This window comes from Nannospalax galili, unplaced genomic scaffold (genome assembly GCF_000622305.1).
Source record: "Nannospalax galili isolate Female #2095 unplaced genomic scaffold, S.galili_v1.0 scaffold5205, whole genome shotgun sequence".
NCBI classification, from domain to species: domain Eukaryota; kingdom Metazoa; phylum Chordata; class Mammalia; order Rodentia; family Spalacidae; genus Nannospalax; species Nannospalax galili.
The window spans coordinates 1-13,894 of NW_008352290.1; the positions used below are offsets into that span (position 1 = coordinate 1).

At 40.6% G+C, this 13,894-nt stretch overlaps 1 protein-coding gene across 1 annotated transcript; it reads right to left on the reverse strand.

The window, feature by feature from the left end:
• Positions 1-2,658: 2,658 nt before the first annotated feature.
• LOC103746935 (C-type lectin domain family 2 member E-like) lies at positions 2,659-12,198 on the reverse strand. The gene is made up of 5 exons (XM_008849217.3): positions 12,057-12,198; positions 5,778-5,903; positions 4,627-4,808; positions 3,970-4,076; positions 2,659-2,972 (listed from the first exon to the last, which is right to left on the reverse strand). Exons 1-5 carry the CDS (start codon positions 12,124-12,126, stop codon positions 2,840-2,842), a joined length of 618 nt encoding a protein of 205 aa, XP_008847439.2. The 5' UTR covers positions 12,127-12,198; the 3' UTR covers positions 2,659-2,839.
• Between the last annotated feature and the right edge of the window lie 1,696 nt (positions 12,199-13,894).

Below are 13,894 nucleotides of genomic sequence, written 5' to 3' on the forward strand. Positions count from 1 at the left end.
TTTTATTTATTATTTTTATTTTATGTGTATGAGTATTTGCCTGCATGTATGAGTGCACCCATGTTGTGCAACGCCACGGAGGTCAGAAGAGGGCTTCGGGTTCCCCTGGAACTGTAGTTAAAGACTGTTCCTAGCCACCATGTGCTTGCTGGGAATCAAACCCGAGTCCTCTGCAAGAGCAGTCAGTTGTCTTAACTGCTGAGCCATCTCTCCAGCCCCTTCTCTACATTTTTATACCACTTAATGTACAATAAATTTCATTTAAAAAAATCTTATGGTGATCACTCCTCTTAGTGTTTGCAGTGTGGGGAATGCAGCTGAACAATACAGTGTTTGCCTGGCTTCTCTAAGTCCCTGGTTCAATCCCCAGCACCACAAAAAGAAAAGGAAGAACAAAATAATGTTAAATTAAGTTAGAATTGCAACTTTTAGTAATAGTTTTAATTTCCAAACAATCTAATATAGTACAATTTCTCCAGCACCTATGTGGCCACTAACAACCATCAGTAACTCCACTTCCAGGGGATCTGATGCCCACTTCTGACTTCTGCAGGCATTGCATGACACAGGTGAGCTTATACACAGGCAGGCAATACACTCAGATAAAATAAAAATAATAAATAAAAATATTAAAAAAAGAAACTTGTTTAAACAGCTCACCCTGGACTGGAGAGATGGCTCAGCAATTAAGAACACTGGCTGTTCTTTCAGAGGACTGGGATTTGAATCCCAGCACCCACATGGTGGCTAAGAATCATCTGTAGTTCCAGTTCCTGGGGATCTGACACCCTCTTCTGGCCTCTGAGGACATTGCACGACAGAGGTGCACTTATATACATGCAGACATAACACTCATATTCATAATAAATGAATGAATGAATAAATAAATAAAAGTTAAATAGCTCACTGACTTTCTGTGGGTGGCAGCTGAATTACTGAGAAGTTCCTGTGCTAGTGTAGACATTGCTGTTCTTTTTACAATTATTTCTCCCTACAGCAATGGAAGAAAACCTACTGTGCATTTGCTATGAGTCAGATACACAGACTGCCAAGACATTTGCATGGACCATCTTGTCTGAATCTTAGAAACTGGCATTTTTAGACTCATTTTGTTTCAGATGAAGATACTGTACCCAAGGGGCTACATCATTTACCGTGGTCTGAGATGGCAAGTGACGGAATCCACACTACATGTGTGATTTCAGATCTACTGATACAAGAGTATTGAGTCAGCTAGGGTCACAGTTAAAACTATCACATTTCTTTTGTGAGTCAACCATACACAGTCTAATAAGATATTTATTTTTCTGAATCCTTCTTCAAAATTAGCTTTTTTGGGTAGGGAACTTAATTGAAGCTAACCAGTCTTACAGTCAGCCATGAGAGTATGATTCATTCCACAGATGTGCTCTAAACATTCCTGCATTTGACATGTTGTGCTAGTCCCTGGGGATGTGTCCTACCTCACTATTAGGACGCCTGAAATAAAGTGGATTGTAAACAAAAGCACTATTAAGGATAAATGAATTAGGTGGAAAAAAACACCAAGAAAGTAATTTTCCTTAACAAAATACACTTGTATTCATGTAATAAATATCATTGAAATAATATATCATTGAAATAATAAATAATATATCATTGAAATAGATATGATCTATTACAAAAATACACATGTGCTTGAATAACGAGGAATAACATGTCATATGTGGTTACCCACACCTGTAATCCCACCAATCTGGATGTTGAAGTAGGAAGGTCACAGCTTCAAGAGCAGCCTGGGTTTTACAGCATGACCGTGTCAAAAAATGAAATTTATAGAAAGTGCTGAGGATATCGACTAGATTCACAGTCTGTAAGGTCATGCCTTCAATTTATAGTGCCAATAAAAGAAAAAAGGAGAAGAAAAATAGAGAGGAAGGGGGGAGGAGGAAGAAGACACTGCACATATAACGTAGGAAGGATGAAGCTAGCAGAAGAGATGCATTTTAATGTGCCATTTCATCATTTTGGGGACTATCAGTACAGTGTAGTTCACGCTATAATTATAAATATTTTATCTCTAACATCCAGTAGCAAGTAATCTATTGCAATATTAGGTATTAAATGCTTTAAGAACTTTAGTAATCAACTATCATTTAATATGAAATAAATCTAATAAAATGATAAAATTAAAAAGGCATTTGTTTTTTAGTATAATATCTACTTAAGACAGTAATTGAAAACATGAACATTGAGAACTGAAGTATTTTTATCAATGTTCCTAATGTTTTAGATCTCTATGATCCTATGTATTTACAGCAAAAAATTTACATTTACATTTGTGTGCAAATGTTCAATGTCCCAGAAGTGGAGTTCACATATACCAATATGATTAGACTTTAGGTTTAAAATATGAGAACAAACTCATCTGAAAACCCCTATGTAATTTAGAATCATCCATGTTCTCCTAAGTCCTGTGTGCATAATCCTCTAAACTAGTTTTCATCTTTGCTGTCAATACATGTATGATGCATTTGGCAACAATTTGATAATTTTTATTTTATTCTATTTCTTATTTTTATGTGTATTTTATGTGTATGTACAGGCACGTGTGTTATGCCTGCATGTGTGTAAGTGCATCCGTGTTGTGCAATGCCCTGGGAGGTCAGAAGAGGGCGTCAGATTTCCCAGGAACTGGAGTCACAGGAACTGAACCAAGTTTGTCTGAAAGAGCAGCCAGCACTCCCAACCACTGGGCCATCTCTCCAGTCCCACAATTTGATAATTTTGATAACAGTTTGCTAATCACAACTGTAGATAGCAAATTACAATGCATCGCTGTCACATTCTAAAAAGAAGTTCAAGGTATTTGGCACTGAAGGCTGTAGCTGATGGGCTTGCTACAAATCCATTTCCTATCTATATGCTGCCTGGCACTGCTGATTCCGTTTACATTCAGGTAGGCGTGCTCTCCCACTCCTCGGATGGAAACCCTATAACAAAACCAAAAAGAATAAGTCTGCATAGGCTGCATATGCATTAACTCCTACCCTGGAATCTCTCCTGTCCCCACTGAATATTTTTTAAGTATGAATGAGAGGCAAAATCTATCAGGAATTATATGCCCTATTTTTACACTTACTTTTTTTTTTAGATACTGAAGTTGTTATTTGAATACCACTCCTTTACCATTCATCCACTCCAGACCCTGTTATGCACTGGCATGTAACTGCTGCTTGATGCCATGCTAAATGAACTGCTGCCATGGTGACCTCACTGAGGGTGATTTTCAGTCTTATCTGGAACTATTCTATACATGTATGAAAGTGAAGAAAAACCTTCCTAGTAAATTGCTAAAAGAGCTTAGCTTCAGTGATGGAAGTGATTGGATCTCTATATTTTTCTTTTCCAAAGAAATGGCTACATTCACAGTCCAAGAACTGTTCCTGGGTCTCTTTGATGATGAGACGTTAGGAGAGGTCCTCACTGCTCCCTGGAGTCTCTGCTTTAGTGAGCAGGCACATCAGTGCAGAGTGGACTTGAAAGTCTGAAGCCTACAGTTCTGCATGGCTTCCTGGGATTTCAGAACCCTCACTGCACATGTGCAGCTGTCTACATTCCACATGGGATTTATCAGCAAGGAAAAGTTTTAAGTCAGTGAAGGGGTGGGGAAGACCCCTCCAGATGCTATCATCTTGCTAAAGATTTCAAGTGAAGTTAGTAACTTAAAAAGTTTCCAAAATAATGGCTAATAAATGTGGGAGCATAAAAAGGCTTTAAATTTGTGGGGATGGGGCATTTGCCTTGGATTAGTTCATGCATGCCAGCACACTCTGCCTATGAGCTACACTGCTAGACCAAGGGCTTAATATTTCTTTCTTTCTAATACAGTAAGCTTCACAGCCTATTCCCTTTTGCCTCTGAGAATCACAAGTCACGCATATAATGACACAAGAACACGGTAACGGGAAAGGCCATCTGAAAACATACGTGTTGCTGTACTCAGTATTGTCTGTCCACTTCCAAGCAGGTTGTGACGATTCTCTTTGAAGGCCGATCCAGTGGTCAGAAGGGCCCATGAATCTCCTCAGGAAATCCTGTCATAAAACACAGAAAGCAAATACATGTATGTCTGTTTCAGATGACCTTGGGTCTCACTGCCCCACAGCCTCCTGTCAGGATGGCGGCAGGTGTCGCCGAGGAGCACAGACTTGGAGCCAGACTAGTCCTCAGTGCCCAGTGGAGTCATTTGATGTTTATAATAAAGTACTTTATTTTAATGACCATATATCCCACTGCGACTAGGAAAGTCCCTGATTATGCCCATCCTTCCACATTATTACTCTATTACCCACCTGCAGTATGCAAAACATGCCAACAAACATGAAAACTTACATCGTTACCACATCTTCGAATGGGAACAGTTTGTCTAATCTTGCAGGCTGCCTGTGAGCATTACATGAGAGAATCCGTCTGCCTCAGGGCTCCAGGCAGAAGTGACGCCATCAACAAATTGCACACATTAATATGCACCCCATGTCCCTGGTTCTGCTAGGGCTGGGATCCTTCCTCCTGCTTCAGCTTTCAGCTCCTCCCCTTAGGGCACTAAATATTCAGTAGAAAAAGGGTTCCACCAACATTTCTTACCAGTTCTTCCAAGCTTTCAAACTGAGTGAGTTCAGCTCCCAATGCCCTGCAGGAGTTCTGGCAATGTGTCCAATTTCTTGTGTCTTCAGAAAAATAATAGCATTTATTTCCATATCCAATCCACTTTCTTGGGCAGGTAGAATAGTAGGTATGGTTCATGATGGCCTGTTCTGGTTTTCTCACTAGAATGTAAACAATACAATGAATTATATAGACATTTCCATGTCTCCTTTTTTTCTGCCTGCCATCCTGAGCTCAGCTATGAACTAGGCACTTGAAGTGTAGTTTTCCTAACTCATCACTCAGAGTCCCCTTCTCAACACGATGGTCCCTCATCCAGAGGCCTTCCAGCCAGTGCCTGTGTCCCATTCTCTCTGAGGTGCTCACTCATACTATTGGCTTTGAAGAAATGTGTGTTATAACAACATTGCTTTTTGTGCTGTGGGTCACTGTTTTGTAAACAGTGCACACTGTTTACTAAACAAGCACTGCACAAGCACTGCAGGGTCTCCTATCATGACAGTCTATCTCAGAACTGAAACAGCGCTGGTGAATACTGGGCAGGTAGTGTATACAGTGTGGAAAAGTCGCACTAAGGGATAATTCAGATACCAGGGGAGGATGAAGAGGATGGTACAAGATTTTTATCACCCTTCTCTGAACAGTGTGCAACTAAAGACCTTTAAATTAACCATTTCATGAATTTTCCATTTAAAATTTTCAGTCCACAAGTGAACATCACTGAAACTTCAGGGAATAAGAGAGCGCTCGACTCACTATTTCTTCTCTGCCCTCACTCCCCCAGCTGCAACAACCTCCTTGAGATTCATTGGCTCACCTTGCTCTCTGTCTTGAATAGTTTCCAAGGTAGACATGTGGCTTCTGCATCTCCTTCAAGAGGATGCTGAAACCTCATCTTCCCAAGGAGGCTGATCTGCCTCCCTGTGCATCCTGAAACCTGCTTTACTCCTTCACTTGTTTATACTGCCTGCGTCTTCCTGCTCTACTGTAAGTTCCCAGGAAGAGGAGTTTGAGATGTATTTTTATCTCAAGACTTACCACAGTGTCTGACACTTAAGGCCCTCAGTAAGTATTACTGACAGTATAACTGTGGACATAACACTGCACAATTCAGAGAATAAGTACCTTACCTAACAAAGCAACAGAAAGCCCAACTACAGCTGCAGTGAGGACAGTGGTCAGCAGACAGCAGCAAAAAAGCTTGGTGGATGTCACAGGAGAAGCAAGTGTTAAACATTTTCCTTGGAGTTTTTTACCTGCAAAATAGATATACCAGAATGTCAAGTTCAAGCATCTTTTGGAGGGGCAGAGAGATGGCTCAGCTATTACAAGTGCTTATGACTTTTGCAGAAGACCCAGGTTTGCCTCCCAACATCCATATCAGGTGGCTTACAACTGCCTGTAACTCTAGTTCCAAGGAACCCAATGCCTTCTAGCTTCCAAGGGCAGCTGCAAACATGTGGTGCACATAAATCATGTGGGCACACACACACATACACATAAATGTAAGAATATTTTTTTAAAATAATCTTTTAGGGAGAAAAAAAATCACTTTGCTACAAAATCAGTTCTCTCTTTGGCCTACATTCTCCTATTGCAAACCCCTCCCACAAACAGTCCTGCTCCAAAAATGATATCCATGGCTCAAATAAGACCAGAGATAGTGAAAATAGAATGTTAGCCAGGCAATGTTTCAGTTGTCAAAATAAGGGCTAATGGAAGAGCAGGAAACAAAAAGAGTGGAAGTCATGATGAAAAAGAACCAAAACAATAATCATCTAGATTTGACCCGTAAGAGTCCTGCTAAGGAGGACTGAGTGAAACAGAAAAAAAATCAGTGAGACAGCTATGGTGGTAAACTCATGTAATTCTAGTACTAGGGAGATAGGAGCAGAAGGATCAGGAGTTCAAGGCCAGCCTTGGCCGCATAGGGAATTTGAAGTCAGCCTGGACTGCATATGAGTCTCTCTCTCTCTCAGAAAAAAGCAAAACAAAACAATTAAGTAAATAAATAAATGTAATCCAATGTATTAACATAAGAAAGTAAAACATAGGAGTCCTTCAATAAATTCACCACAGTCATGTGAAAACTATAATGAATCCATCATAACAGAAACTTTCCACAAAGTTGAAATTGAAGGACCATGTCCCAAATGGGTTTAGAGATAGAATATAGTTCTAATAATCAGACTGCTAGGATTCTGTTTAAAAAGTAATTTAACAATTACTTAAAAGGCAAGAGAACTAGGGCAGCCATAGCAGTCTGGTAAGGGAAGCCAAATTTGGCAAAATGGTACTGCCTAATTCCATACTAAGAACAAGGAGAATAAGCATGGTTTGGGCAAAAGAGAAGTTGCATAAATTAAAGGAACAGAAGAAGGAAAAAAAAACACTTGAGAAAGGAGGCCAAGCATGTGTGGTGACATATTTTGGGTGGAGAACTTGCTGAACATCATCCTCTCACAGAAGATGCTGACCCTGGTGTCCCTGTGCATCCTACAACCTGTTCCACACCACCTTCTTTATCGTGGCCTGTATCACCCACATAGCTTTTAACATATGGTGCTGAAACAATTTGAATAGACTAAAAACTCACATTTCATTATGCCTCTAAAAGAGGACCCAAACACAATCCCTCTAATTACAAAGCTCTTTGGAGAAAAGAGAAAAAGAAAATCTGTATGAACTTGTCTCAGGAAAAAAATGCCTTAGAAGTAATACCAGAACTATTGTTTATATAACAGAAAATTGAAAATTTGGACTTTCACATAATTTAAACACTCTTTTCTGATTCTTAAAAAGAGAATTTAAAAAATAGTCTCCTTTGTTGCAAGACATGGATCTAAAAATAAATTGTGTCTAGACTATAGAGAACTCTGAAAACTCAATTATTTAAAAAAGGATTAAAAACAGGCCAAAGACTTGAATGTACACTGACCAAAGAAGACACGTGAATGGTGACCATGTGCATTAAATATGCTCAACATTACCAATGTTAGTGTGGAGAAAACAGGTGAAAAACATTCCAGTCATTTGTTAAAATAAGAAGACATTTGCCCTATGCCCTGGCTCTCCTACCTGTACACAGTACAGTAGCTCTATGGATTATTATTTTAAAAATAATAATTTTGCAACAATTCAAATATCCTGGTGCTTGTGGCAAGATAAACCAACACTGCTCAGCACTGGGGGGAAAGTTAGGAAGGAAAACTTGGACCACACACTTGCACATGTTCCTCAGGTTGCTGTCCTCCAAAAGTCCCTAAACCAGGACTTACCTGCAAGCTTCAGTAACCTCAAAAATGTATGTATGGGGGCTAGAGAGATGGCTCAGCGGTTAAGAACACTGTAGAAGACCTGGGTTCGAAACCCAGCACCCATATGGCAGCTAACAACTATCTGTAACTCTAGTTCCAGGGGATCTGACAGCCTCTTCTGTCCTCTGTGGGCATTGCACACACAGGTGCCCTTACCCATATGCAGGCAATACATGCATACACATAAAATAAAAATAATAAAAAACTGGTGTGTACAAAAATGGTCCACTTTGCAGCCTATTTAGAGACTCTTGACCACAAGACTATTTTATACCTATCAACCCAACTGCCACAGGCTTGCTTCCTCCACCCACTCACAAGTTTCCTGCCAGCTATCCTTAGCTTTTGCAATGGTGAGATGCTCACAAACTTCTGAATTAGAGCACTACTCTTCCTCCATAGTGTTTTGGAATACAGGCTCTCACATCTAAGTCCAGCTGTGCTGTATTTTCCAAATTATTAATACACTCTGCGCTGTGGATTATCACATGCATTACTGTTACCAGCTGCAGGATCCATTTATATGACATTCTGGAAAAACCAAGTGTCAGGGTAGAAAAAAAAGACCAGGAGTGGGCACAGCTAGCGACAGAGGAAGGGAGTGTCTGAAGAGGGGCACTGGGGCATTGTGGCAGGGTGTGGGTCTGTAGTCTGACTGTGGTGGTAACTTCATGATTATATGTTTTCAAAACTCAAGAAATGTACACCAAATGTGTGAATTTTACAGAATGTAAATTGTACGCTTTTAAAAGTTCCTGCTGACTTTCACCAGCACATTTTTTCACTTTCCTGCATCTCTAAAACATCAGGGCAACTCTGTTTAAACTACAAGGAAGACGGTGTGGGATTGGAAGGTATAAGCACTATACAATGTCCTTTCAGCTTGGGATCTGTGCAAATTTCGTATCTTTTATCTTTCTAGTTTTATAACAAAACAAAAATGCCTTTGGAAGCTCAGTTATCATGATTTTCATGGTTTCAAAAAATGCTTTATTAAGCTGATATACAAATCTTCCTTTAACTCTCTCTAGCAAGTATCCGTATGTGGGGTTCATAAATCTCCTGAAAGTCCCTCTTTTTTCTTCCCTCTCTGTCCCTCCTCTCCCTTTATTCCTTTCTTGACTGTGTTCTGACATTTAACAACAAAATTTTAATTCTGGAAAACAGCAAGCCAAGCCCAAAATAGAGAAATCAGTGTGCTGAATGCTCATGTACTCCGCCCGGCTCCAGTGCACAAGCAACACAGCTTCTCAGTTTTCCATTCCCTTATTAGCCCCACACCCAGGGGATACATTAAAGCAAATATCAGGATTGATAGAATATGTGAACCTCAGGAAAACCATGAGCTTCATTAGAGGAGGCCATAAAGGCATAAAACCATCAGAGTGGCCAAAGGGATCTAAATTGTAAAAGTACAAAGTTCCCCCACTGACCTAAGGGCTATAGATTAGAGGGCTGGCTCTGCTCAACCCTTATCATTTGGTCACTCCCAAGCCTGAGAGAAGATGTTTGTGGAGCCCACCTGTCTCCTCTAAGGCCACAGATGACACTCCTGCCAGTTTCTATGGAAATAATCTTGACAAGGAGACCCTCAATCACTCCAAGGACACCAAGCCCAGGCACTAACTAAACTCCCCACTAAGTGCAGCTGTGTTCCACAACTTTAGTATAACCCCCCCCGATTTCTTTGTCTAGTTGTAGAAGCTTGTTTCCCCCAGACAGCCTCCACCTCTCACTGTATATTCTCTGAATAAAGGAAGATCTATTCCTTGCCTGTTGCAGGTCTGGCTCTGGTTTCTTGTCTCCTACTCCTCTATCTTTCCTTTTATTTTCCAAAAATCTAACAAAGATCTTTTTAAAAACCTTTGAATTTGAAATTTATAGACTTATGTATGATTTCTAGCTTTTACATTGTGCTTAACAATTATTTGCAACATCAAGCAAATAATTTATACTCTTCTTCTCCCTAGGCCCTTCATGACTAGGCTATGCTAGGTTTCTCTGTGCCCAGCTAGTTTTACTTAACATACAATCCTGGTCCACCCATGTTTATTACAAAAGACACTGCTTCATCCTTTCTTATTGCCATTCTATATTTGAATACATATTAATTATATATAAATATGCATTTATATTAATTACAGTTTTCCCTCACTCATCCACTGATGGGCATGGCATGTAGGTAGAGTCCATATGTTGGCCATTGTGAATGGTGCTTCAGTAAACACTGAGGTATAGAAATCTCTTACCAGAGGCTTGGGAGAGTAGAAGGGAAGGAGGCAAAAAGAGGTTGTCACCAGTGAAGAGTCAGACCTCAAACTGCGTTGACTCCATTTTGATTAGCTTCCCCATTTTGTGAGCTGACTAGAACATACGCAAGGGCTATGGGTTAGGCAAGCCCAGGCATGTTAGGCAAGCTGAAATGTGTTAAGACCTTATAAGAAATAAACAGGATCCTCTGGCTCTAAAGATTACAGCCAGCACATTCCAATGCCCTGAAGACAGCCCCTACCAATAAGAATTTCCCCTGTACTCAGGATAGGGGGCCGTCCAATCATTTTAAAGGATGCTTGGTGTGCTGGGGTTTCTGTGGAATTCCCCATAAAAGACCTGGCCTGCTATTGTTCAGGGCCGGACGCCATCTTTGGCTTGTGGAGTCCATGCCTGGCTAGCTGCTAATTTGGTTACTTTATACTTTAAATTTCTGAATAAAATTTTTTATGCATTTTTCCTTCATGTCTGTGGGAATTATTCCCGACTCTCGGACCCTGAAAACCAGGTACACTGAGAAGAGTAAACTCTGGTATACGAAGAAGTAGTAAATGAATATAGTTCACAGCAGGGTAAAGTAAACCTGAAAATAGCTGAGCAGACTGTGAATGTGCTCACTGTAATGAAACAAAGTGCCTGTAACTGATTAGTGTCAATCAAAACACAAAGAGAAACAAAGCCAGAGCCTGGGGTCTGCTAAGGAACAGGAACCCGAAACGTCTTCTTGGAGAGACTTCCAGCAACAGGACTCAACACCAGGATTCTCTTACATGTTGTTAACAGCAAGATTCTAGTGATAATTCACAGAGATGTTCTGACATGTGCCTAGCTCATTCTTCATTAAAAAAATAATTATTTATGTATTTATTGTGGTTTTCAAAAGTCAAGCTTGGTGGGGTGCCAGCATTCTGAGCCTGAAGCGGGAGAGGGAATCCAGATCAGCCTGGGATTCGTTATGAAACTCTGTCTCAAAGAATCAATAATAATAGCAACCAATAATAACTTCAGTTATGAGAATACTTGAATACTTGGCTTAGCTGATAAACATTAGCATCCTTCATGAACTTTGGTATCAATCTTGGTTTGTTTGTTTGTTTGTTTTTTGGTATTAATCTTGTTTTCTGGAAATGCAATATTGTTTCCCTAAACAAAAAAAATTAAGGTAAGGGAACTGGGAAGCAGCAATGTAAAAGATGAAAGAATGAAATACAGCGATTATTCAAAGCACAGAGGCACAATTTTCTTTCTGAAAACAAGCAAATCCCCGAAATCAAACTAAAAGGACTGAGAAGTTTCACCGAAGAGCCGAGCCAAAACCGCCAAAGGATTTGTTTCTGGGTCGGTGAGTTCCCCATCTCACAGTCCTACGTTTCTTTTTAATTACAGTGGACCGGCAGACCACAAGTCCCGCATCCCAGGCAGCTGCTGTTCGTTCACATGCACATATCTACCTGGCCTTCACTCAGGAAGATGAGGAACATGTAAAGGCTTCATATAAGTTACCAGAGCGCAGATTACCACACGCCTGGGGAAAGAGTGGACCAGCAAGCTGAGCGCAAAGACCTGAAACTGCTTCAAGCTCTTGTAATCCACTCTGCATTTTTCTTCCTCTAGAAATATTTAAGTATTATATATTTCAACAGAGTAAGTAACCTGACACCTGCACAGTTCCACCCCTACCTGTCCCTGAGGCCCCCCAGCATCTTACAGAGACCCACTGGAGCAGGCTTGCATGCACAAACTCAGCTCCTCCCCGGCTCGGCTCTTTGGTGAAACTTCTCAGTCCTTTTAGTTTGATTTGAACTGCATTTAAACACGTACCCTTTTCTGCCTCAAGCAAGCCATCTGGGGAGGCGTGTTCTGTCTTCAGCATGCACTCTGTGGCACTCATCTTTGTGGTTGGCTGAGCCCAGGAGGATTCTGAAACTGAGCAACTGCCTAGAGAGAACTTCTAGAGGAACAAGTGGGTGGCTCTAAGCTAATGAGTTGAATAATCAGCCACGTCAGAGTCACAGGCTGCACACACAGACCTGAGTGGCTCCAAAATGAGTTGTTTTCCAAGTCGAGTCAAAAAGTTTTGTTAACCACTTCAGCATGGCTCTGATGTTTGTCAGAAGTAGTGAGGGACTGTGGAAATATAAACAGATAAAGAGAACACACACAGCTACAGACAGAGCCCTGACCCATCCAGGGACCAACAATTCTGCTTCTTGGTACACGGCCTCACAGAAACAGATCAGTATGAGACCTTGCATCACATTATTATTTATAATAATAGAACAATATAATAATAACTAGAACTTTCATGTCATGATAGAGCATAATAAAGGAATGGGTACAAAGATAATAATAGAGAAATATACACACAGTGTATGTAGAGAAATGTCCTGTGACCTGTATAACAGAGACACAAGGTGCAGTAGAGTCCACTGTGGAGTGGACACTGCCAGTAAAGCCACACAAGGTATTCATGTGTACTCAGCCTCAACTAAAAAGGAAATTGAGAGCAAGAAAAACTCCCTACACAGACCACTAAATATCTACTATACTGGCTAAAAAAGATTGCACATAAAGTTTTCAGGGTGATATGCTACAACTGATGGAAGATTCAATATTTGTCACTTTTTGACAGACTCTGTGGCATAACCACTAATGTTAGACATCATCAAATCACACTGTAGTAATTATATTCAGAATGATATTTCTCTTAAAATACATAATATATCAGCAAAGGGCATATACAGAAAAAACATTTTCAACAGCCAATCCAGAAACTTGGGTGCTCATTAACAGTGAATGGAAATACATTATTTTGTATTAATGCAATGGCATAGCATTCAGCACTGAACATGTAACTTTGTGCTACACAACATGAAAGATCTCACAATCATAAAGTTCACTACAAGAAGTGAGACACTGTAGAACATGTCATAAACAGTTTTGTTGAGATAAACACATCATGGTTGTGTAATACACAAAGACTAAGGACCAAGATCAATTTTATCATGGAAACTGGTTTTCCTAGGAAAGTGTGTCACCCCAAGGGCATTGGGGAACTTTTCCAGAAAGACTGAGACTCAGATCAGCTCCTGAAGTACCAGCATTTCTGGCAGCCATGGGTTTGAAAGTTTCCATTTTACCCAATATGGCAAAAGTTTCAAAAAACAAACAAAAAAAACCCTTCATTGTCACTTGTTCTCCATCAGCTGAGTGGAATTCATGCAGCTTTCCATTCTCAGCTAACCTCATGAGTCTGGATGGCTCTTACACCTTTGCTATATGGGGTTTGGAGTTTGGTTTGTTTGGTTTTGTTTGAGACGGGACCTCCTGTATCCCAGGCTGGCCTGGACTTGGCCATGTAGCTGATGATGGCCTTGGACTCCTGACTCTCAGCCTCCACTTCCCAAGGACTGGGACTCAAGGCCTCTGTTACTAGACAAGTCTAGGTGGTACTGATGGACTGGTGGCTGTGTTACTTTTCAGGGACTTGGAGGTCACTTTTGCTGACAATGCTAACTTCATTGGCCTGTCTATCCCATAGGTAGGAAGAGGGTCACAGGGCTTGACACCTGTGCCTTCACCTAGGGTTTGAGTCCTCTGTAGCCTTACTTGTCTCGGCTAGTACAACAGAGCCTTTTGTCTAGAGCTTCAGCCCAAGT

Excerpts from the sequence above, each read along its gene's own strand:
- LOC103746935 (XM_008849217.3), bottom strand. The coding sequence starts at position 12,126 with ATGAGTGCCACAGAGTGCATGCTGAAGACAGAACACGCCTCCCCAGAT. Across the intron at positions 5,904-12,056 it reads CTTGCTTGAGGCAGAAAAGG|GTAAAAAACTCCAAGGAAAA; the intron begins GTACGTGTTTAA and ends TCTATTTTGCAG. Across the intron at positions 2,973-3,969 it reads AATACTGAGTACAGCAACAC|GGTTTCCATCCGAGGAGTGG; the intron begins GTATGTTTTCAG and ends GTTTTGTTATAG.